General features: G+C 40.0%; 1 protein-coding gene across 1 annotated transcript; it reads right to left on the reverse strand.

Annotated features, from left to right (window-relative positions):
• Window positions 1-21,635: 21,635 nt before the first annotated feature.
• Window positions 21,636-27,317, reverse strand: P2RY1 (purinergic receptor P2Y1). The gene has a single exon (XM_055569296.1). The coding sequence runs from the start codon at window positions 27,310-27,312 to the stop codon at window positions 26,191-26,193; it is 1,122 nt and encodes a 373-aa protein (XP_055425271.1). The 5' UTR covers window positions 27,313-27,317; the 3' UTR covers window positions 21,636-26,190.
• Between the last annotated feature and the right edge of the window lie 563 nt (window positions 27,318-27,880).

The raw sequence follows: 27,880 nt of genomic DNA on the forward strand, positions 1-27,880 counted from the left end.
TGCTCTTTTAGCAGACCAAAAGTGACACTTGAACACTTCTAATGTGAAATATATAGAAGACAATGAACTAGTTGAAATATTTTACAAATGTATAGAAAATGAGTTTAAAAAATCCACTATTGTCATTTCAATTTTATTTTAGGTTACAAGGACAGTTTACTTTTTAAATTGCTAAATAACTGATAAAGTGAAAATTTTCTTATCATGGAGAAAAACTTCAATATAAGAACACAAAATGATTAATACTACTTTCAGTGGTTGATTTTAAAACTGAGGAGATGTGAAAAGAAACACTACAATCTACAAGTTAAGATTTGCTGTGCCATATAATGGAATTTGACAAGGCTGAAAAGATTTCAAGTCCTAATGAGTACTGTATGAATGCTAACAGGAATACCATGGGGAGTGGCTGCGCTTGCCAGAATTGGATTTGGAGGCAGTAGGAATAATATATCCTGGCAACCAGGGTCTGCTCGTTCTTCTAGAGCTTGAGATTTGAACAGCAACAGCAGATATAAACAAAGACTCACATCACACTTAAGAATCAATACATTTTGCTACTTGACCTTTCAGAGTTTTCTTGATCCATCCCTGAGAACATAATGTTTCTTAAACTTTACTTCTTGACCCTCTGGCCTCTGGCTTAAATACCTCACCTCCCCTCTAACCATCTCTTTATTGCTAAGCCCATTTCTCTGGTCTCCCTCCACACTCAGTCTTTTTTCTCATTTACCCCTGCTTATCACTACCCACTCCAGTGTTCTTGCCTGGAGAACCGCAGGGATGGGGGAGCCTGGTGGGCTGCCGTCTATGGGGTTGCACAGAGTCGGACACGACTGAAGCAACTTAGCAGCAGCATCACTACTTCCTTCTGGGTTTCTTCAATGTTGTATTTCCTCCTTCCCCTCTTTGCTTTCCTGGATAGTCTGTCCTGGTCTCTTAAGCTGAGTCTTTTTAGATCGACACCAGGTCTCTCAAATTTCCCTCTCCCTGCAGCTAATTCTATTGACCATCTCAGGTATCCTGTGCCCAACTTTGCTTCCTAGGTTCCCAGCCTCAGACCACTCTTCACTGAGCACTTACTAAGTGCCAGGCAGCTGTGTAGAGTTTCAAATAAATAATCTCATACCTCATTCATACCTCAACAACACAATGAGTTAGGCACCACTCACCCTATTGTTAATGGCACCCCACTCCAGTACTCTTTCCTGGAAAATCCCATGGACGGAGGAGCCTGGTGGGCTGCAGTCCATGGGGTCACGAAGAGTCGGACACGATTGAGCAACTTCACTTTCACTTTTCACTTTCAGGCATTGGAGAAGGAAATGGCAACCCACTCCACTGTTCTTGCCTGGAGAATCCCAGAGACGGGGGAGCCTGGTGGGCTGCTGTCTATGGGGTCACACAGAGTTGGACACAACTGCAGCAACTTAGCAGCAGCAGCACCACCCTATTTTTGGATGAGAAAACTGAGGCTCAGAATGGTTAAGTATCTTGCCCAGTTTCTCATGCTTAATAATTGTCTGTGCCAGGATTTGAACCCAGTTGAGTCTCACTTTTTTTTTTTTTTTTGGCTGAGCTGGATCTTAGTTGAGGCACTCAGGATCTTTTTTTTTTTTTTAGTTGCAGCATGCGGGATCTAGTTCCCTGAGGGGGATTGAATCCTGGCCCCTGCATTGGAAGTGTGGAGTCTTAACCACTGGACCACCAGGGAAGTCCTAAGTCTAATAGTTAAACACCATAGAATATTAGCTTCCAACTTTGTTAAGCATTCATATTATAAGACTTGCCCTGACCTTATGCTGTGATTTCCTTCATTCTCACTTCACTCAGTACTCACAATTTACATCTTGTCCTTGTGTCTGGTACAACTCTACATCTGATTTTCTACATTGTAACTCCTCTTCCTCTTAGTCTGGCCAAGGGAAGCCAGGGAAACCTGGGAAAGAGAAATACATGTAAAGTCTAGTCTTTCTTTGCTCATCAGACACTTGGAAGGTGCAGAGTCCTGTCTTGTAATGACATTTCAAGGTCTGGAGACCCAGGCATGAAGTGAAAGGTATTGCCTCACAAATCAACCTAGTAAAGTGGATAGACTATCTGCCTGATGCAAAACTGATTGGGAAATTGGGGAGAGGTCAGTGTTAGACTCTCAAAAGGGACAGCTTCAGTCTCCACACAGATGTCCCCACAGAGCTTTGTGACAGAATATGGCAGCATGGATTCTGCTGTAACCTGCTCTTCTTCCTGACCTTCTCTAACTCTCTCCTGATCTAGTCTGTTGGTGTCTCATGAGCCAGACATCTCCTCTGGTGTCACTTCTTAGTTTAGACCTTACTCACACTCCTGGCTAGCTCCCTTGCTCTGGTTACCTCTTCATCCATTACTCCTGGCATATGCTTGACCTCACCATTCCAGTCCACCCCTGGCTGGCTGTCGTCACAGGCTGTTACTGTTGTTTGGTCGCTAAGCCATGTCTGACTCTTTGTGACCCCCCATGAACTGTAACCTGCCAGACTCCTCTGTCCGTGGAATTCTCCAGGCAAAAATAATGGAGTGGGTTGCCATTTCCTTCTTCAGGGGATCTTCCTGACCTAGGGATTGAACCCGTGTGTCCTGCATTAGCAGGTGGATTCTTTACCACCGAACCACCAGGGAAGCCCCATCCTCACAGGTACCATGATTTAGAATCCATCCATCCCACAGATAATGTGCCTATAGTTGTGACCATCCACCTCGCTAGGCCTTGCTCTGGAGCTGCAACCACGGGCAACTATTTTAGCCCTCAGCCTCCCGGTCCACCCTAAGATTAACAGGCCAAGCTGTTAGAAGAAGAGACGTCTCTCTTCACTAGCCTTTGAAATGTGTATATTTGCTTAGATCTTACCTTTCAACTCCTTATTTGCACAGAACTCCTTAGCAATGCATTATTTCTCATGCTTTTCTCATGATATTCTTGTCACTTTCAAATCTATCTTTGAGTATCTGTTTTAAAAGCCTTTTCCTATTCTGAGCCTTGCCCCTCTGAAAAAACATTTCTGGATATGTTCCTCTCTTGCTATAGCTTCTGATAATAACAATAATAATAAAATCTCACAGTATCAGCTCTAATTTCTCAATTGCACTCCTTATTTCTCTTTCTTTAACATGAACTTTGTATTGACAAAGGTGGATACCTATAACAGTTACTTCAATCATGATATAAAATACCACATTCATCAGTCCTAAAATTCCTTTATAGACGTTTGCCATCATTCCCCTATGCCCCACAGTTCTGGCTCCCTAGGCAATTCATTTTGCCTGTTCCAGAACCTCATGTAAATAATCTAGAATTATCTATTGTGCCTGGCTTTTTTCTTAGCATAGCATTTTTGAGATTCATCCCTATTGTATGCATCACTAGATTGCTCCATTTTGTTTCTAAATAGCATTCCATTGTGGAGAAAGAAATGGCAACCCACTCCAGTGTTCTTGCCTGGAGAATCCCAGGGATGGGGGAGCCTGTTGGGCTGCCGTCTACAGGGTTGCGCAGAGTCGGACACGACTGAAGTGACTTAGCAGCAGCAGCATTCCATTGTAGGGCTCTATCACAATGCATTTTGTTGTTCATCTGTTGAGGGATGTTTGAGCTATTTCTGCATTTGACTATTTTCATTCTCTTTTTCAGTCAGTTCAGTTCAGTCGCTCAGTTGTGTCCGACTCTTTGCGACCCCATGAATCGCAGCATGCCAGGCCTCCCTGTCCATCACCAACTCCCGGAGTTCACTCAAACTCACATCCATCGAGTCAGAGATGCCATCCAGCCATCTCATCCTCTGTCGTCCCCTTCTCCTCCTGCCCCCAATCCTTCCCAGCATCAGAGTCTTTTCCAATGAGTCAACTCTTCGCATGAGGTGGCCAAAGTACTGGAGTTTCAGCTTTAGCATCATTCCTTCCAAAGAAATCCCAGGGCTGATCTCCTTCAGAATGGACTGGTTGGATCTCCTTGCAGTCCAAGGGACTCTCAAGAGTCTTCTCCAACACCACAGTTCAAAAGCATCAATTCTTCGGGGCTCAGCCTTCTTCACAGTCCAACTCTCACATCCATACATGACCACAGGAAAAACCATAGCCCTGACTAGACTGACCTTTGTTGGCAAAGTAATGTCTCTGATTTTGAATATGCTATCTAGGTTGGTCATAACTTTCCTTCAAGGAGTAAGTGTCTTTTAATTTCATGGCTGCAATCACCATCTGCAGTGATTTTGGAGCCCCCAAAAATAAAGTCTGACACTGTTTCCACTGTTTCCCCATCTACTTCCCATGAAGTGATGGGACCAGATGCCATGATCTTCATTTTCTGAATGTTGATCTTTAAGCATTCACTTTTATTTGATAATTAAATATTCACATACAGTTGTTAAGAAATAATACAGAGATCCCATGTACCTTTTACCCATTTTCCCCTAATGGTAACATTTCTATCACTGAAAGAATCTCTGTTGTTACCATTCTATACTTACATCCACTTTCCAACCTCTCCTACTCTGTCTTTAACCCCTGGCAACTACTCATCTGTTCCCCAATTCTATGATTTTCTCATCTCAAGATTATATAAATGGATGAGCATCTGACCTTTTGAGGGTTTGTTTTTCTTTTCACTCCGTCTATTTTTTGGAGATTCACCCAGGTCATTGGCTATATAGTCTTTTTCCCCTCTTCTTGCTGAATAGTATTCCATGAGATAGTTTGTACCGCAATTTATTTTACTAATAACCACCCACTGACAGATACCTGGGTTGTTTTCAATTTTTGTCTCTTATGAATAAAATTTGTATAACATTTTTGTACAGCTTTCATTGTGAATACAGATTTTCATTTTTCTGGAAAAAAATGTCAGTGGACAATTTCTGGGTCATATGATAGTTGCATGTATAGTTTTTTTTAAAGAAATTGCCAAACTATTTCTCAGAGTGGTTGTATCATTTTACATTTCCACCATCAATGTATGAGTGATCCAGTTTCACCATACCCCTACTAGTATTTGGTTTTGTCCCTATTTTTTATTTCACCCATTTTGATAGGTATGTACTGATATCTCACTGTAGTTTTAATCTGCTGATGATGTTCAACATACATTTTGTGTTTGTGCTGATGATGTTCAACATACATTTCTATATCCTTATATTTTTGCCCACTTTCTGCTTGGATTATTTGTGTTTTTACTGTTGAATTTTGAGAGTTCTTTATATATTCCATTCCCTGTTCTTTGTCAGATATCAGGTTTGCAAACATTGTTCAAGAATGTCTTTTATCTTCTTAACAGGATCTTTTACAGAGCAAACATTTTAAGATTGGTGAAATCCAATTTATCAATTTTTCCTTCATGGATTATGCTTTTGATGTCATCTAGAACTCTTTTTCTCAACCTTTAAGATTTTCTCCTGTGACTTTTCTAAGTTTCATAGTTATACGTTTTGCATTTATGTTTATGCTCCATTTTGAGTTAATTTTTCTATCAGGAATGAGTTTTACAGGGATGGCTTCTTCTTTCCTTCATTCATTTGTTCCTTCTTTTATCCCTTCCTCTTTTTTTCTCTCTTCTTTCTTTCATCTTGGTCATGGATGTCCAACTGTTTTGGCATTATTTGTTGAAAATACTATTTTTCTTCCATTTAATTGTTTTTGTATCTTAGCTAAAAAGCAACTGGATATTTTTCTCTGGACCTATGTCAAGGTTCTCTGTTTTGGTCCATTAATCTGTTTATTCCTCTACCAATACCAAACAGATTACTTTAACTACGTAAGTTTTAAAATCAGGAAGTTTTTATTTCTCCTGCTTTATTCTTCTTTCTCATAATTGTCTTAGCTATTCTAGATCCTTTGCTTTGCTATATAAATTTTAAGATAATCTTGTCTATAACTACAAAATATCTTGCTGGAGTTTCAATAAAATTGTGTTAAATCTATATATCAGTTTGAGCAGTATTGAAGAGGAGTATGTATTTTCATTTATTTAGCTTGTTGTATTTTTCATCAACATTGTATAGTTTTAGCATACAAGTCCTGTATATGTTTTGTTAGATTTCATTTCATTTTTTATTATTTTTTATTGAAGGATAATTGCTTTACAGAATTTTGTTGTTTTATATCAAACCTCAACATGAATCAGCCATAGGTACACATATATGCCCTTTCTTTTGAACCTCCCTCTCATCTCCTGCCCCATCCTACCTCTCTAGACTCAGAGAGAGCCCCTGTTTGAGTTTCCTGAGCCATACAGCAAATTCCCATTAGCTATCTATTTTACATATGGGAGTGTAAGTTTCCATGTCACTCTTTCCATACACCTCACCCTCTCCTCCCCCATGTTCATAAGTCTATTCTCTATGTCTGTTTCTCTACTGCTGCTCTATAAATAAATTCTTCAGTACCATTTTTCTAGATTCTGTATATATGCATTAGAATACTATATTTATCTTTTTCTGACTCACTTCACTCTGTATAATAGGTTCTAGGTTCATCCACCTCATTAGAACTGACTCAAATGTGTTCCTTTAATGGCTGAGTAATATTCCATTGTGTATATGTACCACAACTTCTTTATCCATTCATCTGTGGATGGACATCTAGGTTGCTTCCATGTTCTAGCCATTGTAAATAGTGCTGCAATGAACAATGGGATACATGTGTCTTTTTCAAGTTTGGTTTTCTCAGGGTATATGCCTAGGATTGGGATTGCTGGGTCATATTCTCAATGGTGAAAAACTGAAAGCATTCCCTCTACAATCAGGAACAAGACAAGAGGGTCCACTTTCACAACTATTATTCAGCATAGTTCTGGAAGTCCTAGCTACAGCAATCAGAGAAGAAAAAGAAATAAAAGGAATCCAGATTGAAAAAGAAGTAAAGCTTTCACTGTTTGCAGATGACATGATACTGTACATAGAAAACCCTAAAGATACTATCAGAAAATTACTAAAGCTAATCACTGAATTAGCAAAGTTGCAGGATACAAAATCAATACACAGAAATCACTTGCATTTCTATATAGTAACAATGAAAAATCAGAAAGAGAAATTAAGAATCAATTCCATTCACCATTGTAACAAAAAAAATTAAATATCTAGGAATAAACTTACCTAAGGAGACAAAAGAATTGTACACAGAAAATCATAAGACACTAATGGAAGAAATCAAAGCCAACATAAACAGATGGAGAGATATTTCATGTTCCTAGGTAGGAAGAATCATTATTGTGAAAATGACTACACTACCAAATGCAGTCTACAGATTAAATGTGATTTCTATCATTTCATTTTTTAAAAATCAGACTTATTGGGGTGTGTCATTTTTTAAAAAAATAATTTTTTTTTCTGTGCTTCTCAGCTTTCATTGGGGGTCTGCTTTTCATTGTGGTGTGCAGGCTTCTCATTGCAGTGGCTTTTCTCTTTTTGGGTAGCACAGGCTCTAGGCACAGACTTCAGTCCTTATAGCACATGGACTCAGTAGTTGTGGCACATGGGCTTAGTTGTCCCACTGGCATGTGGAATCCTCCTGGATGAGGGATCGAACCTATGTCCCCTGCACTGTCAGGCAGGTTCTCAACCACTGGACTACCAGGAAAGACCTAATTTCATTTTTTAGCTATTGTAAATGTTTATTGTTAATATATAGAAATACAACTGATATTTGTACGTTTGTTTCACCCTGTGACCTTACTAAATTCACTTACGTAGTTTTAGGACTTTTATTTTGGAGATTCCTAGGGCTTTTCTACAGAGGCAATCATATCATATGCAAGTAATTACTTCCTTTCCAATCTGTATATCTTTATATTTGCTTTTCTCACCTTATTACACTGACTAGAACATCAAGCCCTGTGTTGAATAAGAGTGGTAAAGGCAGAACTCTGTGTTGTTCCTAGTTTTTGGAGAAAATCATTCAGTCTTTTACCATTAAATATAATGTTAGTTGTATAGTTATGGGTTTTTTTTGTTTGTTTTTTTTTTAAGATGCTCTTTATCAAACTGAGAAAATTCCTCTCTTTTCCTGTTTCTCTGAGAATTTTTTATCATGAATATATTGTTATATTTTGTCCATTGCTTTTTCTTCATCAATGGTATGATCATGTGATTTCTTCTTCTTTTTCTTTTTCTTTTTTTTTGGTGGGGGGTAGTAGAGAGGAGTAAGAAGTGGACTTATTCATAAAGAAACATACTTTATAGAGTGTAGGCTGTCTTGGAAGGCAAGAGGTCATGATCTTTCTTCTTTAATCTATTAATCTAATGATTATATAGATGGATTTTTAAATATTAAATCAGTCTTGCATCACAGGTCCCATCTGGTGATGAAATTTTTTTTATATATTCTTATATTATATTTGCTAATATTTTGTTAACTTTTTGTGACTATGTTCATTAGGGGTATTACTCTATATTTTATTTTTATCTTTAATTTTTGGTACTCTCTGTCTCACTTTGGTTATCAGGGTAATACTAGACCCATATAATAAATTGGTAAGTGTTCCTTCTTCTGTTTTCTGGAGGAAACTGTTTAGAATTGGTATAAATTTTCTTTAAACATGTGGTTGAATTCTCTAACAAAGTCTACTAAGCCTGGAGATTTCTTTTTTTCCAGAGGAAGGTTAAGATACAAATTCACTTATTAATAGTTTCAAGATGACTCAAATTATCTATTTCATATGGGGTGAATTGGATAAATTTGTATTTTTGAAGGAATTTTATCTAATGTCAATTTTTTTTTTCTTTTTGCCTCTTATTATTCTAGATTCTTGACATGGGAGCATAGATTATTGATTTGAGGTTTTTTCCCTTTTCTAATTCAATATTTAGTGCTATATATTCCCCTCATGTTACTGCCTTCATCGGACCATCAAAAAAGCACGAAAGTTCTAGAAAAACATCTACTTCTGCTTTATTGACTATGCCAAAGCCTTGGACTGTGTGGATCACAACAAACTAGAAAATTATTAAAGATATGGGAATATCAGATCACCCAACTTGCCTCCTGAAAAGTCTGTATGCAGGTCAAGAAGCAACAGTTAGAATCGGACATGGAACAACAGACTGGTTCCAAACTGGGAAAGGAGTACGTCAAGGCTGTATAGTGTCACCCTTCTTATTTAATGTCTATGCAGAGTACATCATGCAAAATGCCAGGCTGGATGAAGCACGAGCTGGAATCAAGATTGCTGGGAGAAATGTCAATAACCTCAGATATGCAGATAACACCACCATCATGATAGAAAGCGAAAAACTAAAGAGCCTCTTGATGAAAGTGAAAGAGGAAAGTGAAAAGTTGGCTTAAAACTCAACATTCAGAAAACTAAAATCATGGCATCTGGTCCCATCACTTCATGGCAAATAGATGGGGAAACAATAGAAACTGAGAGACTTTATTTTAGGGGCTCCAAAATCACTGCAGATGGTGACTGCAGCCATGAAATTAAAAGACGCTTGCTCCTTGGAAGAAAAGTTATTTATCACCAACCTAGATAGCATATTAAAAAGCAGAGACATTACTTTGCCAACAAAGGTCCGTCTAGTCTAGGCTACGGTTTTTCCAGTGGTGTATGGATGTGAGAGTTGGACTATAAAGAAAGCTGAGTGCTGAAGAATTGATGATTTAGAACTGTGGTATTGGAGAAAATTCTTAAGAGTTCCTTGGACACCAAGGAGATCCAACCAATCAATCCTAAAGGAAATCAGTCCTGAATATTCATTGGAAGGACCGATGCTGAAGCTGAAACTCCAATACTTTGGCTACCTGAAGCAAGAGTTGGACACAACTGAGAGACTGAACTGAACTGAACTGATGCAAAGAACTGACTCATTTGAAAAGACTCTGATGCTGGGAAGGATTGAAGGCAGGAGAAGAAGGGAATGACAGAGGATGAGATGGTTGGATGGCATCACCAACTCAATGAACACGAGTCTGAGCATGTTAGGTGATGGAGAGGGAAGCCTGATGTGCTAGTCTATGGGGTCACAACGAGTTGGACACGACTGAGCAACTGAACTGAACTGACTACTCCTTTCACACCAGTTTTGCTTGTTTCCCATCTTTGGGAGGGAAACATTGCCTTTCACCATTGAATATGATGTTGCTGTAATTTTTTAAAGATATGTGTTATTGTGTTCCATAAATTTTGATGCTTTATATTTTAATTCAGTTCAATTTTTAAAAAATTTCCCTTGAGATTTCTTCTTAATCCATGGGATTTTTGTGGACTATATATGTAGTTCATGTATGGATGTGAGAGTTGGACTGTGAAGAAGGCTGAGCGCCGAAGAATTGATGCTTTTGAACTGTGGTGTTGGAGAAGACTCTTGAGAGTCCCTTGGACTGCAAGCAGATCCAACCAGTCCATTCTAAAGGAGATCAGCCCTGGGTGTTCTTTGGAAGGAATGATGCTAAAGCTGAAACTCCAATACTTTGGCCACCTCATGCGAAGAGTTGACTAATTGGAAAAGACTGTGATGCTGAGAGAGATTGGGGGCAGGAGGAGAAGGGGACAACAGAGGATGAGATGGCTGGATGGCATCACCGACTCAATGGGCATGAGTTTGAGTGAAACCTGGGAGTTGGTGATGGACAGGGAGGCCTGGTGTGCTGCAATTCATGGGGTCACAAAGAGTCGGACATGACTGAGCAACTGAAGTGAACTGAAGTATATAGTATTATATATAAAAATATATAGTATTCTGTAGTTTCTAAGTGCTTGGATCTGTTATCTTTCTATATTTCTAGTTTGTGTCCATTGTGGTCAGAAAACACATTTTATATAATGTCAATTCCTTTAAATTTTTTGAGATTTGTTCTGTGGCTCAGGATATGAGTGCTTCCAAACAGTGTATTTTCTGCTATTGTTGAGTGGAGTGTTCTATAAATATCAGCTGAGTCCTCTTGTTGATCACATTGTTGAGTTCTATATCCTTGCTGATATTTGGTCTAGCAGTTTTATTACTTGTTGGAAGAGGAATGTTGAAGTCTCCAACCATATTTTTGTATTTGACTATTTCTCCTTCCAGTTCTATCAGTTTTTGCTTCACACATTTTGCATCTTTTTTGGTGCATATGATACAAATATATATATATATATATATATGTATATTTTATAGATTGCTATGTCTTCTTAGTGAACTGATCCTTTTATCATTATAAAACACCTCTTGCAGTTCCTGCTAATTTTGTTTTCCTTGAAGCATAATTTATCCTTAATTAATATAGCTAGTGGAGAAGGAAATGACAACTCACTCCAGTGTTCTTGCCTGGAGAATCCCAGGGATGGGGGAGCCTGGTGGGCTGCCGTCTATGGAGTCGCACAGAGTTGGACACAACTGAAGTGACTTAGCAGCAGCAGCAGCAATATAGCTAGTCCTATGTTTCTTTAATGTTTATATAACATCACTTTTTTACTTTCAATCTGCTATACCGCTATGTTTGGAGTTAGTTTCTTATAGAAAGAATAAAGTCATGTTTTTAAATCTAGTCAGTCAATCTGCATTTTACTTGCTATATTTAGACCCATTCACATTCATTGATATGTTAAGTGTTTACATCATTTTTTGTTTGCCATTTATTCTGGTTTTTGTTGTTGTTGTTGTTGTTTCTGTTGTCTTTTTTCTGCCTTTCCATGGGTTATTTGAAAATTTTTAGAATTCCATTTTATCTATATTGTTTTCAAGTACATCGCTTTGTATAACTACTTTTTATTTGTAGCTTTAGCTATTATATGGATATAACTTTTCCTATTTACTGTTGACATTTTACCAGTTCAAGTTAAGTGAAGAAAGCTTAACTCCTCTTTGTGTGTGTGTGTGTGTGTGTGTGTGTGTGTGCTTAGTCACTCAGTCGTGTCCTACTCTGCAACCTCATAGACTGTAGCCTGCCAGGCTCCTCTGTTCATGGAATTCTCCAGGCAAGAATACTGGCGTGGGTAGCCATTCCCTTCTCCAGGGGATCTTCCTGACCTGGGCCGGGTCCCCAAACCTGAGTCTCCTGCATTACAGGTGGATTCTTTACCATCTGAGCACCAGGGAAGTGCTTATGTCTCTTTACTGTCCCTCATTTATAATTATCTTAAATATTTTCTCTGCATATATTTAGAGCCAAATCAAATAGTATTATAATATTGCTTCAATCACCAACAATTTAGAAAACTGGAAAGGAGGAAAAATATATTTTTACATTGAAATACGGCTGATTTACAATGTTGTGTTAGCTTCAGGTGGACAGCAAAGTGATTCAGTTATACACACACACACACATACATTATTGTTTTACATTCTTTCCATTATAGGTTATTACTAGGCTATTCAGTAGGTCGTTGTTGATTGTATTTTACATATAGTAGCGTGTATACTTTAATCTCAAATTTCCAATTTATTCCTCAGCCCCTTCCCCTTTGGTAATTCTAAATGTGTGTCTCTTTCTGCTCTGTTTTGTAAACAGGGCTTCCCAGGTAGCTCAGTGGTAAAGAACTTGCCTGCCAATACAGGAGATGAGGTTCAATTCCAGAATCAGAAAGATCCCCTGTAGGAGGGAATGGTAATCCACTCTAGTATCCTTCCCTGGAAAATTCCATGGACAGAGGAGCCTGGCGGGCTTCAGTCCAGAGGGTCGCAAAGAGTTGGACATGACTGAGCGACTAACACTTCAAGGAGAAGGGCAGAGGAACTGAATTCCTGCCAGACTAGCAGAAGAGGGACCCATAAAAACAAAGTTGTAGAATTGAAAAATAAATGGAGTGATATTTCTTGCACAGGGGACTTCAAGTCTTACACTCTATTTTCATGGTTTTTAAAGTACTCTTCTGCTTTACTTTCCAACATCCTACTTCCATCAAAATCACTGCCATTATTCCTGGTTCTCCAGGTGGAACCTCAGGGATTTTTGACTTTTCTTTTCTCTTCTCCATTTTATCCACATACCATTATTTCTTCATATGAAATAGTTTGTGTTTCTACCTCCTTTATTTACCACACCACCACTGTCTGAATGTCTTGCTTAGAGCAACAGTGTCTCTATTTCCCCTTGCAGAATCCCCTATGTCATTCCTTTGACTTAAAACTAGTCATGACTTTCTGTTGCTTTCCATAATGAACACAAACCTCTTTGCTTATTCCTTCACAGGGTGCTTTTATTCTTCCTACTTAACCTTATTTTTTCTCATTCCCCGAACCACAGTGAATCTGTTGTCTCCCTTTCTACCACCTAAGTCCATCCTTTTTCTAATCTGCTGCCTTTGTTCATTTTTCCATTACACCCAAATACACAGAAAGCCTGGCATACTTTCCCTTCTTCATCCGGAATATTAAATTCCATTCTACCTTTAAATCCAACTTTATAATGATTACCTCCATGAATACGCTTTCTCAGTCTACTCTAGTTAAACTGAAATTCTCTTCTTTGTGAAATTCTTTTATACTCACATCTTCTTGATACAATTTACCTCTTATTCTCCATATAAGATTTTTTTTTAATATCAATGTAAGTGCCTTCTAAATGCCTGATACTGTTTGGAAAGCACGGATTATAATAACAGAAATATTGGGCATGATTAAACACTAACTTTAAACAATCTGAATGGGCATCTGGTTAACCATCCAGTTCTCTGTATATGTGCATATAATTGAATATCATCCCTGGCTGAGGACCCACTATATATCCCTAAATCAATCCCACTCCCCATCCTCTACCCCTACCTGAGCCACACCTACCTAAAATCAAAAAAGCAATTCCCATGAAAGATAACACTGCACCAGCAGTATCACCCCAACTGCAGTCTAACTGGAGAAGGCAATGGCACCCCACTCCAGTACTCTTGCCTGGAAAATCCCATGGACCGAGGAGCCTGGTAGGCTGCAGTCCATGGGGTCGCGAAAAGTCGGACACGACTGAGCAACTTCACTTTCAGTTTTCACTTTCATGCATTGGAGAAGGAAATGGCAACCCACTCCACTGTTCTTGCCTGGAGAATCCCAGGGACGGGGGAACCTGGTGGGCTGCCGTCTCTGGGGTCACACAGAGTCGGACACGACTGAAGCGACTTAGCAGCAGTCTAACTTAGGCTTGTCAGGTTATCTATTGCAGTGTAATAAAATATCTCCAAACTCATAAATAAACACAATCAATTTTCCTAATAGATTTCATGGGTCAGATTTTCACACATACCTCAGTAAAGATGGCTTATCTTTGCTCCATGATGTCAGAGGCCTCAGCTAAAAAGATCTAACCAGTAGGAGGGACTAGAATGGCTCTGTTTGAATCAGGCTTCTTCATGTTATGTCTTGTGTCTGGGCTGATATGATTTGAATGGCTAGAGGCTCTTGGTCTCTTGTTTTCTCTCTCTCTCACAAACACACACACCTCTACCTCTCTTTTCAAGGCTTTGCCAAGTGACCGCTCCCTGTGGCCTCTCCAACATGTGACCCCAAGGTAGTCAGCTTCTTAAACCATAACTCAGGATCCAAGAGAGAATATTCCAACCAACAAAGCAGAATCTATGTAGCTTTTTACGACCTAGTTGTAAAAATCACAGTGCATTACTTCTACCATATTCTGTTCATCAAAACAATCACAGATGCTCTCAGATTCAAGGGGAGGGACCATAGACCCCAATTCTTAATGGAAAAAATGCCAAGGAATTTGTAGCCATGTTTTATGAAAACGACACAAAGCCAATCTATTTCCCTCTTCTTTGATTCCATCCAAGTATGATCTGTCTAGGCTATGGGGAAACTTAACTGCTAAAGTTCTTGAAGTATCAGTTATTTCTACCATGGGATCTTTCTACAATTTGCCTTTTTTATCCTCACAATCTAGCATGACCTCCTGGATACAAGTTTGTCACAAAATTTTTATTCTCCATCCATTTAATTCCCCTCTTCTCCTACTTCTGTCCTCTCTTGACCATGCTTCCTACCCTGTCCTCTTTTTTGGAGACATAATTCTTTCCAAAAGAAACTTCTGTATCCTCAACCTTCTTTTACCAAAAGTTGTTCACAACTTCCCAGTAAAATATTTTGCTCACTTTTTTCCCAGCAGAAGCCATTTCTTCTACCTCACTATCCTACCTCATCAGAAAAGGGATAGACACTCTCTCAGATCCTCACTGCTTATTAACATTATTCTCCCACTGCCATATAAGTCTCTCTTTGGAGGATTGTTGTTGTTTAGTTGCTAAGTCCTCTCTGACTCCTTTGTGACTCCATGAGCTGTAACTCGCCAGGCTCCTCTGTCCAGGGCATTTAGTAGGCAAGAATACTGGAGTGGGTTGCCATTTCCTTCTCCAGGGAATCTTCCTGACCCGGGGATCAAACCTGCATCTCCAGCATCGGCAGACAGGTTCTTTAATGCCAACTAATTTTTGCTAGCCATCCCATTTCTCAGTGCTCTTTTTGTCCACCAATTTTCAAATCAGTTTCCTCCACAATTCCCAGTCTTCTTGTCACTCAGTGACCCATCCAATGTCCTGGCCTCACAATTCTGGCTCTCCTGTACTGGGATGGCTTTTACTGCCATTCAACTCCAATAACCACAGCCACTCCTTCCCTTTTTCCTGTTGATGTCCTTCATCTACTCATCTACTCTTGTTTTCTCAGCATTATCAAGCAGTCTCTATACCTTTTCTATCTCTAATCCCTGATTTCTGCTCAGACTACTAACCTTTTTTCCTCAATGACATCACCAAAACACTTATTGGGTGATCAGTCATCATAGTTATTTTATAGTTTAATTTCAGTTCAGTTCATTCACTCAGTCGTGTCAGACTCTGCAACCCCATAAATCACAGCACGCCAGGCCTCCCTGTCCATCACCATCTCCCGGAGTTCACTCAAACTCACATCCATCGAGTCAGTGATGCCATCCAGCCATCTCATCCTCTGTCGTCCCCTTCTCCTCCTGCCCCCAATCCCTCCCAGCATCAGAGTCTTTTCCAATGAGTCAACTCTTCGCATGAGGTGGCCAAAGTACTGGAGTTTCAGCTTTAGCATCATTCCTTCCAAAGAACACCAAGGGCTGATCTCCTTTAGAATGGACTGGTTGGATATGCTTGCAGTCCAAGGGACTCTCAAGAGTCTTCTCCAACACCACAGTTCAAAAGCATCAATTCTTCAGCGCTCAGCTTTCTTCACAGTCCAACTCTCATATCCATACATGACCAATGGAAAAACCATAGCCTTGACTAAATGGACCTTTGTTGGCAAAGTAATGTCTCTGCTTTCCAATACTCTCAATTAAATACCAATGCTTCTAATCTCTAAATCCAACAGACTGTATATGGCCCTTGCTGTAACAAGGGACACAGTGATTTACCTCCTTCCTGAAACCCTCTTCTGAGTCTGATTTCTTCAGGAGTCTGTCAGGGATTTTCTGACTCCAATCCTTCCTGCTCCTTATGCTTCTCTATCGCACTGGTGTTGCTTATGGGTCAGCTCACTCCCACTCCTCCTTTGCTGGCCCTTTTTTGTTCTCTGATGACACATGCTCCCCTAGTGATTACATCTCCTTCCTTGGTTACAGCTATCATTTGCACATGGACAATTCCCAAACCTCTATCTCTTGCTACAACACTAGAATAGTCTTGTAATGACATATTGTACCTTTACAACTAGATGTCTTTTAAGTCTCTCCAAACGTTGAAATCTTTACCACACCTCTCTCCCTACACCACCATTGGGAGACATTACTAAAACATAATTTGCAAGTAAAGAAGTATGTGTTGGTCAAAGTATGGATTGGCCAAAAGTTTGGAGTTTTCCATAAGATATTATGGGCTTCTCCAGTGGCTCAGTGGTAAAGAATCTGCTTGCCAATGCAGGAAGCTCAGGAGACATGGGTTCAATCCCTAGGTCAGGAAGATCCCCTGGAGGAGGGGCAACCCACTCCAGTATTCTTGCTTGGAAAATCCCATGGACAGAGCAGCCTGGCGGGCTACAGTCCAGGGGGTTAAAAGAATCAAAGAATTCTTTGAAGAATCGAACATGACTGAGAATGCACACATGCATTAGATGTTATGGAAAAATTCGAATGAACACTTTGGCCAATGCAATAATAATGGTGGTGACTGATCTTGAAAGAAAATACGCAAATGTGAAATTTTCAGTCTATGTGCTGCTAAGCTAAATTCACCAGTAGGTGGAATTTGTTCAAAGTACAGAATGGATGCTGATCATCATGACCAGTAGCTCTAGGGAGAAGCAATTCTTTTAGCTCTTCTATCTTATTGAAAATGCCTTTCAAGAATGCCTCTCTTTGTTCTTATTTTAAGCTGTGCAGGCAACTTTCTGATACATAATTAGATTAAACAACAAGGCAGATGTCTGTTATTGTGAATGGGATATAGCTGCTGTATATTCATAACGTGACATTCTAGTTGGTAAATGATTCTCTTGTCAGTTTGCTTGGTGTGAGTCAGTGCCTCAGAGTTGGTGAACTCTAGGTGAACTGTTGAGATCAAGTTTCTAGATCTGCAAAACTGAAGACCAGGCTCTGGACTGTGGTGACTGAAAATAGACTATGAACTTGAAGGTGAAGCACTTTAAGGAGGTCAGTAGACCATTTTTGGAGATGTATTTTTAGCTGTACATACTCGGCTTTATACATCTTCATCCTACACAGTGGCTAACAAGGTACAAAAGTTCAGATATTCAATAGAATGTCCAAAAGAGCAATTATATATATATATATATATATAATATATATTATATTTGTACATGCTGCTGCTAAGTCACTTCAGTCGTGTCCGACTCTGTGCAACCCCATAGACGGCAGCCCACCAGGCTCCCCCGTCCCTGGGATTCTCCAGGCAAGAACACTGGAGTGGGTTGCCATTTCCTTCTCCAATGCATGAAAGTGAAAAGTGAAAGTGAAGTCGCTTAGTTGTGTCCGACTCTTTGCGACCCCATGGACTGTAGCCTACCAGGCTCCTCCATCCATGGGATTTCCCAGGCAAGAGTACTGGAGTGGGTTGCCATTGCCTTCTCCGATATTTGTACATATATAATTTTTCAGATTCTTTTCTATTATAGGTTATTACAAGACATTGACGCTTACTCCTTGGAAGGATAGTTATGACCAACCTAGACAGCATATTAAAAAGCAGAGACATTACTTTGCCAACAAAGGTCCATCTAGTTAAGGCTATGGTTTTTCCAGTAGTCATATATGGATGTGATAGTTGGACTATCAAGAAAGCTGAGCACTGAAGAATTGATGTTTTGAACTGTAGTGTTGGAGAAGACTCTTCAGAGTCCCTTGGACTGCAAGGAGATCCAATCAATCAGTCCTGAAGGAGATCAGTCCTGGGTGTTCATTGGAAGGACTGATGTTGAAGCTGAAACTCCAATACTTTGGCCACCTGATGCGAAGAGCTGACTCATTTGAAAAGACTTTGATGCTGGGAAAGATTGAGGGCAGGAGGAGAAGGGGAAGACAGAGGATGAGATGGTTGGATGGCATCACTGACTCAATGGACATGAGTTTGGGTAAACTCTGGGAGTTGGTAATGGACAGGGAGGCCTGGCGTGCTGCAGTCCCTGGGGTCGCAAAGAGTCGGACACAACTAAGCGACTGAACTGAAGACTCTGAATATAGTTCCCTATGCTATACAGGCAGTCCTTGTTGATTATCTATTTTATATATAATAATGCATACCCGTTAATCCCAAACTCCCAGTTTATCCCTTCTCCCCTTTTCCTCTTTGGTAACCATAAGTGTGTTTTCCCTGTCTGTGAGTCTATTTCTGTTTTGTAAAAAAAGTTCATTTGTGTCATTTGTTTTAGATTTCACATATAAGAGATATTATATGATATTTGTATTTCTTTGAAAAGAGCAATTTTAAATGCACTCAATCCCACAGCATGAATTTCTAAGAGACCTACCCTCAATCTCATGATGTAAATTTCTAGAATCACAAAGCCTCTATGGCATGAAATAAAACAGAAATTTTAATATCTCTATTAATAAAAACATAATAATAACAACAAAATAACATGCAGAGTGGCAAAACCTTAGCAGCCTCAAGAATTATAGACCTACCATTTATTAAGTGTGTATTGTATGGCAGGTTTTGCATATCTTATTTCACTTAATTCTCCTAAATATCTTAGGAGATACAAATTATTACAGACATTTTATAGTTGAGAAAAACTCAACCAAGACAGTTGAGGTAACTTGCCCAAGATACAGAAGTAGTACATGGCAGAGGTAGCTTCAAACCTAAGCTATTTTGACTGCAAAGCCAATGCTCTTACACATAGTGGACATTTGCTATTTTGCTGTTAACTGCTCAACACCGAGGGAACAGTATGAAGAGTTAAGCTGTCAAAGTTTACAGAGTTTCAATTGTACTACCTTTAACTGCAAATAACCATCTCTAGATGGAGGCTAAATTCTGCTTTAGTCTTCTCTTTGGGAATTTCAAGTGAAATCTAGAGAAGAAAACAACATTTTAAAAAAGAGAATGCATGTAACAAAATGAATAACTAAGATTCTTTGTGTTGATTTAAAATGAGTTTTGAAAAACAATCTCTCATGCCCTATTCCGTAACTCCATGCTCCTTTTTTTGCAGAGTAGTGTCATTTTTTAACTTTTTTGACCAGGTCCTCGGTAAGAGATTAAATGTCCAGTGTGACCCAGGATACAAGTACATGTATATATGTTGCATATGTGAGCATGTGCGTGTGTGTGTGTCTGAAGTTGAAATCACAAAGCCTTACTCACTTCCTATAGATTCTGATCTATTATGTGAAATAGTACCTATCATAACCCACTATACTCATTTTTGACCCATCACTGGGTCAAGATCCACAGTTTGGAGAGCCCTGGGAGGTGGGAAGAATATGTTAATAGGAGTGAGAAAGCCTGAGTTTTTGCAAGTTCCACCTCTAACCATGAAAATTTTACTCTCAGGTGGTGACCGGGTGGGATCATCCCCCAAAACTTGCTTCTGTTTCAGTCTATCATCAAGGGGTCTCCACCTTCACACAGGTGATCTCCCCTCATCCAGCAAGCAGGAAAGGCATTTCCCCCTGAATGCAGTACTGACTGCTCCACATGCCTCTCACCTCCCCACCCCCACCCCTCCTTACCCATGTCCATCTCTAAGGGACCTCAGTGCTGTCAGCTGCTCAGCCCAGGGGCCTGACTCCATCCACAGCTGTCGTTTGCATCATCAGTCCTAGAAACCAGGCTGGCTGGGGATGTTAGTCCCCATGGTCTACCCCAAAGCCACATAACCTTGCAGGGTTAAAGCAAGTAAGCACAGTATTAATATTTACATGAATTTCTAGTGACATATGTTGTCTTAAATGGCCCATCCATCAGACTTCTAAACCACAACAGATCGACTTTGAATTTAGGACATGCTTTTTACATTTAGAAACAGAAACTGGGACCATATTTGGGGGCAAAATTTTAAATCTCCTGAAAAGAAAATGTAAACTTTCCAGTTCATCAAAAAGAGAAATTAAACACAGTATATTTACTTGTGAAGAGATAAGGTTCTCTGACTGCAATCCTGGAGTGTTTTTGAAAATCGCAGGGTGCCCAGAGCTTTATGGCAAATTCTTCCTAAATCAGAAAGATAATTATCTGTATAATTTTTGTCTCTGCACTAAACAAAACACACAAACATATGTGCACAGCCACAAAACTTTATCAAAGCTGATGTTAATAAGTGAGGATTTCTGAGTGATGAAGTCTGGATAGTAGACTTCCAATAAGGAGTAGACAGCCAATTAAGGAGTTAAAACTGAGTGACAATACCGTAGGGGCTGCAAGAGATCTGCATTTTTCTATCCACAGGATTTTGTGATAGGGGACTTGTCTCAGCAGACAACCAAAAAATCAATGAGGGACCAATTGTGTATTTACCTTCTCCACTAAAGAAAATAAAGTAATGCTTTAAGCACGTGTCCATTCCAAGTACAGGTTTTCACTGCATAGCTACACACACACATTCACACACTCACTCTTGGAAGAAGCAGGCAGTTTAGGCTAATAGATAAATAGAAACCACAAAGGATTATTGGAATGACTACCTCCATGGATTAAAAATTACAGGAGGCATTACATTACATTAGATTACAGCTGACATTTTAAACACAGAACACTAGTATGAGAAATATGATTAAGATAGTGCTGCATATTTTCTTCAAAGAATTAAGTCAGGTTCCTGTTAATAATTAAATAATTAATAATGATGATCTTATCAATTATCTTGTACCAGCATTCTTTCTTTAACACTTCACTTTTTACAGTCCAGGCTGCATGTTAAGAGATGCCTATACTAATTCAGTACATCCTATAGTATTTGCCAGCCAATACAGTGGGCTTCCCTGGTGGCTCACCAGTTAAGAATTCACCTGCAATGCAGGAGCTTCAGGAGACACAGGTTCAATCCCTGGATTGGGAAGATCCCCTGGAGAAGAGAAAGGCAACCCACTCCAGTATTCTTGCCTGGAGAATCCCATGGACAGAGGAACCTGGTGGGCTACAGTCTAAAGGGCTGCACAGAATCAGACATGACTAAAGCGACTTAGTATGTGCACACGTAACAGTACAAGTCAAAATTTGAGGAAAGTTGAAAGTATTAATACTATAATAACATAGAAGCCATCAGACCACATTTCATAGTTTTATTGAGACTTTTTCGGTTTTCATTGTCTATGGTAGGTATAATTCTAATGACCACGATTATACCAAAGCTCTGCTGTTATTATCAACAGCAGATACAAAGTTGGCTGCCATGCTGTGAACACACACACACACTCCAAGTTGTACACTCCTGCATGCAAACTTATAGGAAATGTACATTCCTTTTAAAACACAATTATGCACAATTAGTCTGGAATCTGTTAAGCTACCATTGATATAGATAAACCTGAGAAAGCACAAAATGTCAAGTAACACTGTTTCCATACCAGTCATTCAATGGCACTATTCACCACAAAGAAATCTAGTTCAATTACCTATATTAAAATCACAGATATTATAAAAATAAACATTTTTGCAAAAGCACTAACACATACTAGAGTTCAAATTCACAATTTTTGATATGTAATATATATTCCCCTTCATGTTAATTTGTAATGATGTGTATAATATAATGTACAACAGAATTTTAAAAAAAAACTGTTAACAGGATTCAGCAGCCAAATAATATATAGATATTATTGTAAAACTTGGAATTAAAGTTATCAAATGAACAGAAAAAACATTAAAATTACTAGCAATGTTGAACTTGCTGGTAGTGTGTTACTTAGAAACTTCATCTCTAAGAAATTAAGATTATGCTATTTCACCTTAAGAAGAAACACAACATAAAAACTGAAGCAGAATTGAGCAGAATAATTGATTACACCAGCTGTCTCTTTCTCTGTCCATCTCCCTTAAGTATTTCCTTAAATGCTAATATTGTATCTATAATGCCCATCTCACCAGACTTCTAAAACATAAGTGATGTCGATTGAGTTTAGGACAAACCTTTTGCAATTAGAAATGGGAAGCTCTGACTGTATTTGCGGATACAATTCCAAACATATTGAAAAGACAATATAAATACTTCTATAATAGTATATAAAATGTAGACAATACAGACCCAGTATTTGGCTAAGATATTCTGTATTTACTATTGATCCTAATGAAAGTTTGACACCAAACTGTGTCTATGTAGGAAGAACCCTAAATAAAAAGATAAACGTGCAAAAGCATTTCTAGAGAAAATGAATCCCTTGTATCACAGAACAGATTTTCATATTTTAGATTAAAAAAAATCTGAAAACTTAAAACATTTCAAGATACTGATATTTGAAAAGCATCATAATATACAGTAATTAATTTTATGCATCATACATTATGTAAAATACACCAATGTGACATTAATATTATACATTGTAATAAATATAATTTACATCAGTATGTTGGAACTTTCAAGAAAGTTTTTCAATCTGTACAATGGAAGGACTGTGAGCTTCATCAATAAATACTATTATGATAGTTACAATTTGACCAGCAAAGTTAAAGCTTTACTATATCTCTAACTAGTTACACACCTTTATTGTCATGAGTCCAATTCCAGCTGCTGTAAGCACTGACATCTCTGATATCCACAGGCAGTATAGTGGACTGCCCTGAGACAGAAAACTTACAGGTCATATCCATTTCACAACTGGTGAACTTTGTACGAGTTTTTTTAGCCAAGGACTGGCATTCAGCAGTCCTGGAAAATACAGCAGCAGATTTCATGCACCTCTGGCTGCCTATAGTTCTCTACTACATCCCCTAAGGCCCCAACAGATGGATATCATCCAGCCCTTTTAATCCACGGAGAGTGGTCTTGACAGGGTCAAGAAGTCCCACAGCTGGCCAATGGGCAATATTGCCATTTTAACTCCAAATTCTACTCTCATGCCGTATCTCTCCTGCGTCTGTGTGTTTAGCATTTCAATCCAAACACACACACACTGATGTTCAGTGGGTCAAAGTTGCCGACTGATGAGCCATAAAACACTTTGGCATTCAGTTTTGTAGTGTGAAATTTAGTTAATTGCTACATTCCTTAATTTTTTTGTTTTTATCAAAATGCCAGCAGATTTCTGCCTTTACTGGTAAAATACCCACTCTTTATCATAAGTCATGAATCAGACCTTCAGCCAATAGGTCACTGCTTTATCTTGACCCTTGGTATGTTTTCATCATTAGCAGACTCATCCCAGAGACCACTTCGTGCCTGAAAGGGGTTAGAGAGATCATTCTTGTCACTATTAGGCAGGCAACTGCATGTCATCATTGTCCACTATGTGATGTATGACGCTAAGGAAGAAATACTGTGGAAATAGCATGTCAAGGAGTAAAAGGGCATTTCTCGTCCCTGTTTACCTCCACACTGGAGCCACACTCCAAAAGAAAGTTCCCTGGAAGCTGAATCAATGTACCTAACATATACTGTAAACCAGGCTGGGCATCTTCAGACCTAAAAGGAAGAACACTAAAGTAAATAAAGGTGAAGGAATATTATAGAAATGTGTATCATGAGCCTTCGAGTTCAAGGATGGTACAGACTTTGATATTTCCACTCTGGCCAATTTAGTGGTATTAATCATGTCTCACTGCACATGATATTTGACAGGGGTAACACATTCATGACATAGCTTCGTCTTTTTCTTTTAGGATTTCACAACAGACAACACTGCAGGATCCTAATCAAATGAGAACCTAGTTAACACTTCTCTTTCCTCAAAATGAGGTGTAGGTAGGACATCTGAAAGGTTTCCACTTGATTTGGTTTTTATAATCCTGTGTCTTAACACTGAACATGGGAAAAAGTCACACTCTTTAGGGTGGTTAAACACAGCTTTTCAGCTTTTATTCATTGGTCTTAGTAGTCAGAGAAAGTCTAAGAAACTGAAGGGCTCACAAATCTGAAATCCATCCAGACTCTGCAAGAACTGAAGCGCAGCTCTGACTTTCTTATCGCCAGGTCCCACAGGGCACTAAGGTTCTTACCTTGGACGCAGCCCCAAATTGCTCTACATATAAAGTGCTTTCAAACAAGTTTCCCCACCATCAGTTGCAGACTCTGATGCTGGTTTGTTGGCATGTCTTCACCATGAGAAATTCCTTTGATATCGGATTTATTTATTTGGTGTTGTAAATGGTCACCTCACTCATTATTCTACATATATCAAATTTGACCGTTTCAAGGGCTAGAAATGCAGCAATTCAGTATTCACTAAAAATCATTATGAAAGTTATTGAAGTATTTTATAGATTTGTCATTACTGCCTGACAGAGGTAAAATATAAAACACTGTCCAGTAGTATTCGCTTAAACTATTAGTCTGATTAGTAGTTTCTACACCTCATTTTGTAGTGCTGTGGTACTTCAAGTATTTAAATTTAATTCTTCATATTTCCCTTTCCCATATGTTTGGCGTTTTCCCTTCAAAAATGAGGATGTAAGACCCAGCAAAGCATTATAGCACCTCATTCTACCACCACAACACATGCAAATTCTGCCTTCTTGTTACACTGCATTCCATGTTTTCCACCATTTGGAAGAAGTCAAAAAACAGAGAGAGAGCTTTTACACCATAATTAAACTAAAACCCTTATTCTAAAAATGTCATCTCCCCCATCTTGGTCCCTCATACATTTGAGAATATGCTTGCAGGCTATGCATTATGGATGACTGTCAACCACTCTCCCTCCTGCCGACATCCCTCAACTTGCTAACAGCTATTCAACTTTGATCTGTAATTTATCTGTGATTTTTAACATTGTTTTTACAGATGGAAGTGAGCATTTGTACTGGAACACAAACATAATCCTTGGGCGCTGCACAGCAGTGGTGCAAGCAAAAGCTCTTTGTCACAGGAAGTCTAACAGAGTTTGTGGTGTTTACAAGGAAAGTACATGCACTTAGATTATTTTGAAGGCATTTTACCTGTAAGATAATATACAGATGATTCCGTCCACAAACATTTAGCACCCAACACAGAGTAAGCAGTTTTCTAGAAACAATTGTGAGATAATCCCTTTGGAGACTTGTAAATTCATTGACTTGATTTTTCTATTCAATTCTCCAGAGAAATTCAGTCAGCTACCACCTATGCTTATAGGATCAAAAAAAGACACCCAGCAGCAATCTGTTCATCTGCTTCTGAATGGACTGACTTTAGTATTTTGGTGTATGTCTCTAATCTAAGAATGTAAAGTTTCAATTTGTTCCTACCTCAGATTATTAAAGACAATAAAGATTAGACAAATCACAAACTCAGGTTTCAGGTGGTCAGTTTTCTTGGAGAAAATATTAATATCCAAATAGCTTCAGTACTCATGTACACTTTAAAGAGAAGAGTTTGCAAATTTTAAAGGCAGAAGAGAAAGTAAATATTTAAGGAGGGCAGTATAATTTTATGTTACATACTTCTGGTTAGAAAGAAGGAAGCCCTGGAGCGAAGGAAGTTAGACCAGAAGTCTAACTTCTGGTTAGAAAGCAAATCCGAACAAGCCAAGTGTGGGTGTAGGCATTTCCACTTCTATTTTATTTGTTAATTCACTGCTTTCTTGGCTTGAATTTTCTCTAAACTTACTAGAAACTGAAAGGGGAAAAAAGCGCTTGGCTCTATGAAGCATCCTACCATGTTACAAAGTGGGTGTTTGGGGATTCCTGCATCTTCACAAGCTTGTATCTCCATTCTGCTTGAACTCTGATAAAATATTGAGTGTCATGTCTTCACTCTTGGACTGCAAGTTTGCCTCACTTCTTCTGGAAGCTTTCCTGGTGGCTCGGGAGAGTCTCCTTCTGAAAGTATCTCCTGCCAAGAAATAGAGAATGGGGTCCACACAACTGTTGAGACTTGCTAGACCTCTTGTCACCTGATAAGTGGCATACACCCTATCATTGAAAGCACACATTTCTGGGGTCTGAAAATCCAGCCGGGCCCTCAAATTCATTGTTTTCATCACGTGGAAAGGGATGTAAGACACAGCAAAAACAGTCAGTACAATAATCACCAGGTAAATGGATTTCCTCCTCAGAGGCGAATTGTCCAGGTCTTTGTAAATCAGAGCTCTCACAATTAATCCGTAACAGCCCAAAATCAGCACCAAGGGGACACAGAACATGGCCACGGTCGTGCACATACTATAGATGAAATAACTTCGCAGGTACTCGTCTGAGGTGGTGTCATAGCAGGTGATGGTTTTGTTTTTCCGGATCCCGGTGCCAGAGTAGAAGAGGATGGGGGAGATGCCCACCACCACGATGAGCCACACCAGCACGCTAATATAGACCGCGTTCTTCTTCTTGAGCCTACCCAGGGACTTGAGCGGGTACACCACGCCGCTGTACCGGTGCGCGCTAATGCAGGTCAGGAATAAGATGCTGCCATAGAGGTTCACGTGGAAGATGAACCTCTGCAGCTTGCACATGGCATCCCCGAAGATCCAGTCGGTCTTATTGAAGTAGTAGAAGATGAGCGCCGGCAGAGTCAGCACGTACAAGAAGTCGGCCAGGGCCAAGTTGAACATGTATACTGAGATGCCGCTCCACGGCTTCATGTGGAAGACGAACATCCAGATGGCCACGCTGTTGCCCAGGAAGCCGATAATGAACACCAAGATGTAGACAGCTGGCAGGTAGTAGAACTGGAAGCCTGTCTTGGTCAGCGCGCATTTGAACGGGCTGGCGACGGCGGCGGTGGAAGTCACTGTGCTGTTTCCCCAGGGCGAACCAGGGTCGGCAAGGAAGGTAATGTCCGTCCCGTTGGGGACCGCCGGCCACAGCACCTCGGTCATTCTCTCCTCCCCGACTTAGGCGGCGGCTCCAAGGGACAAGCGGCGGCAGGAGGGCGGCGGCGGCGGCGGCGAGGGGCGCAGCGAGCATCGGAAAGGCTGGCGAGCAGACGGGAGCTGGAGCCGGGGATCCCTGAGGGAGGGGGCGCGCGGGGGCTCGCCCACGCCAGCTCCGGCCCCGCGTTCGCCGCGGGCCATGAAATCCGCCCTGAGCGGCGACCGAACCCGGCTGGCCGGTGGACCAGCAACTTCCCCGTCCGGCCGGCAACACCGAGGTTACACAACAGGGCGCTCAGGACACCCAAGCCGACAACTTTCCGACTGCGCTTTCCCTAGGGACCGAGGGTTCGCGCTGGAGAGCGCGCCGGGGGCCTCAGTGAGGTTGAGCCAAATTCGCTGCGCTGCGCTCCGGCGTGGGGAGGGCGCGCCCCAGCCTCCTTCCCCCGAAGATCAACTTCGTTTGGGCATCTTCCTTCTCCCTACCTTGCAAGCCAGCAGCTCGGGTCTAGGGCCCGCGCCCCGCTGCCCTCAGCTTCTGGGGGCCATGGGAGCGCGCGTGGCCGCAGACTCG

The sequence above is a fragment of the Bubalus kerabau genome, chromosome 2 (assembly GCF_029407905.1).
Source record: "Bubalus kerabau isolate K-KA32 ecotype Philippines breed swamp buffalo chromosome 2, PCC_UOA_SB_1v2, whole genome shotgun sequence".
NCBI lineage: Eukaryota > Metazoa > Chordata > Mammalia > Artiodactyla > Bovidae > Bubalus > Bubalus kerabau.

Bases quoted from the DNA above. Each gene is read 5' to 3' on its own strand.
- P2RY1 (XM_055569296.1), bottom strand. From the start codon at position 27,312: ATGACCGAGGTGCTGTGGCCGGCGGTCCCCAACGGGACGGACATTACC.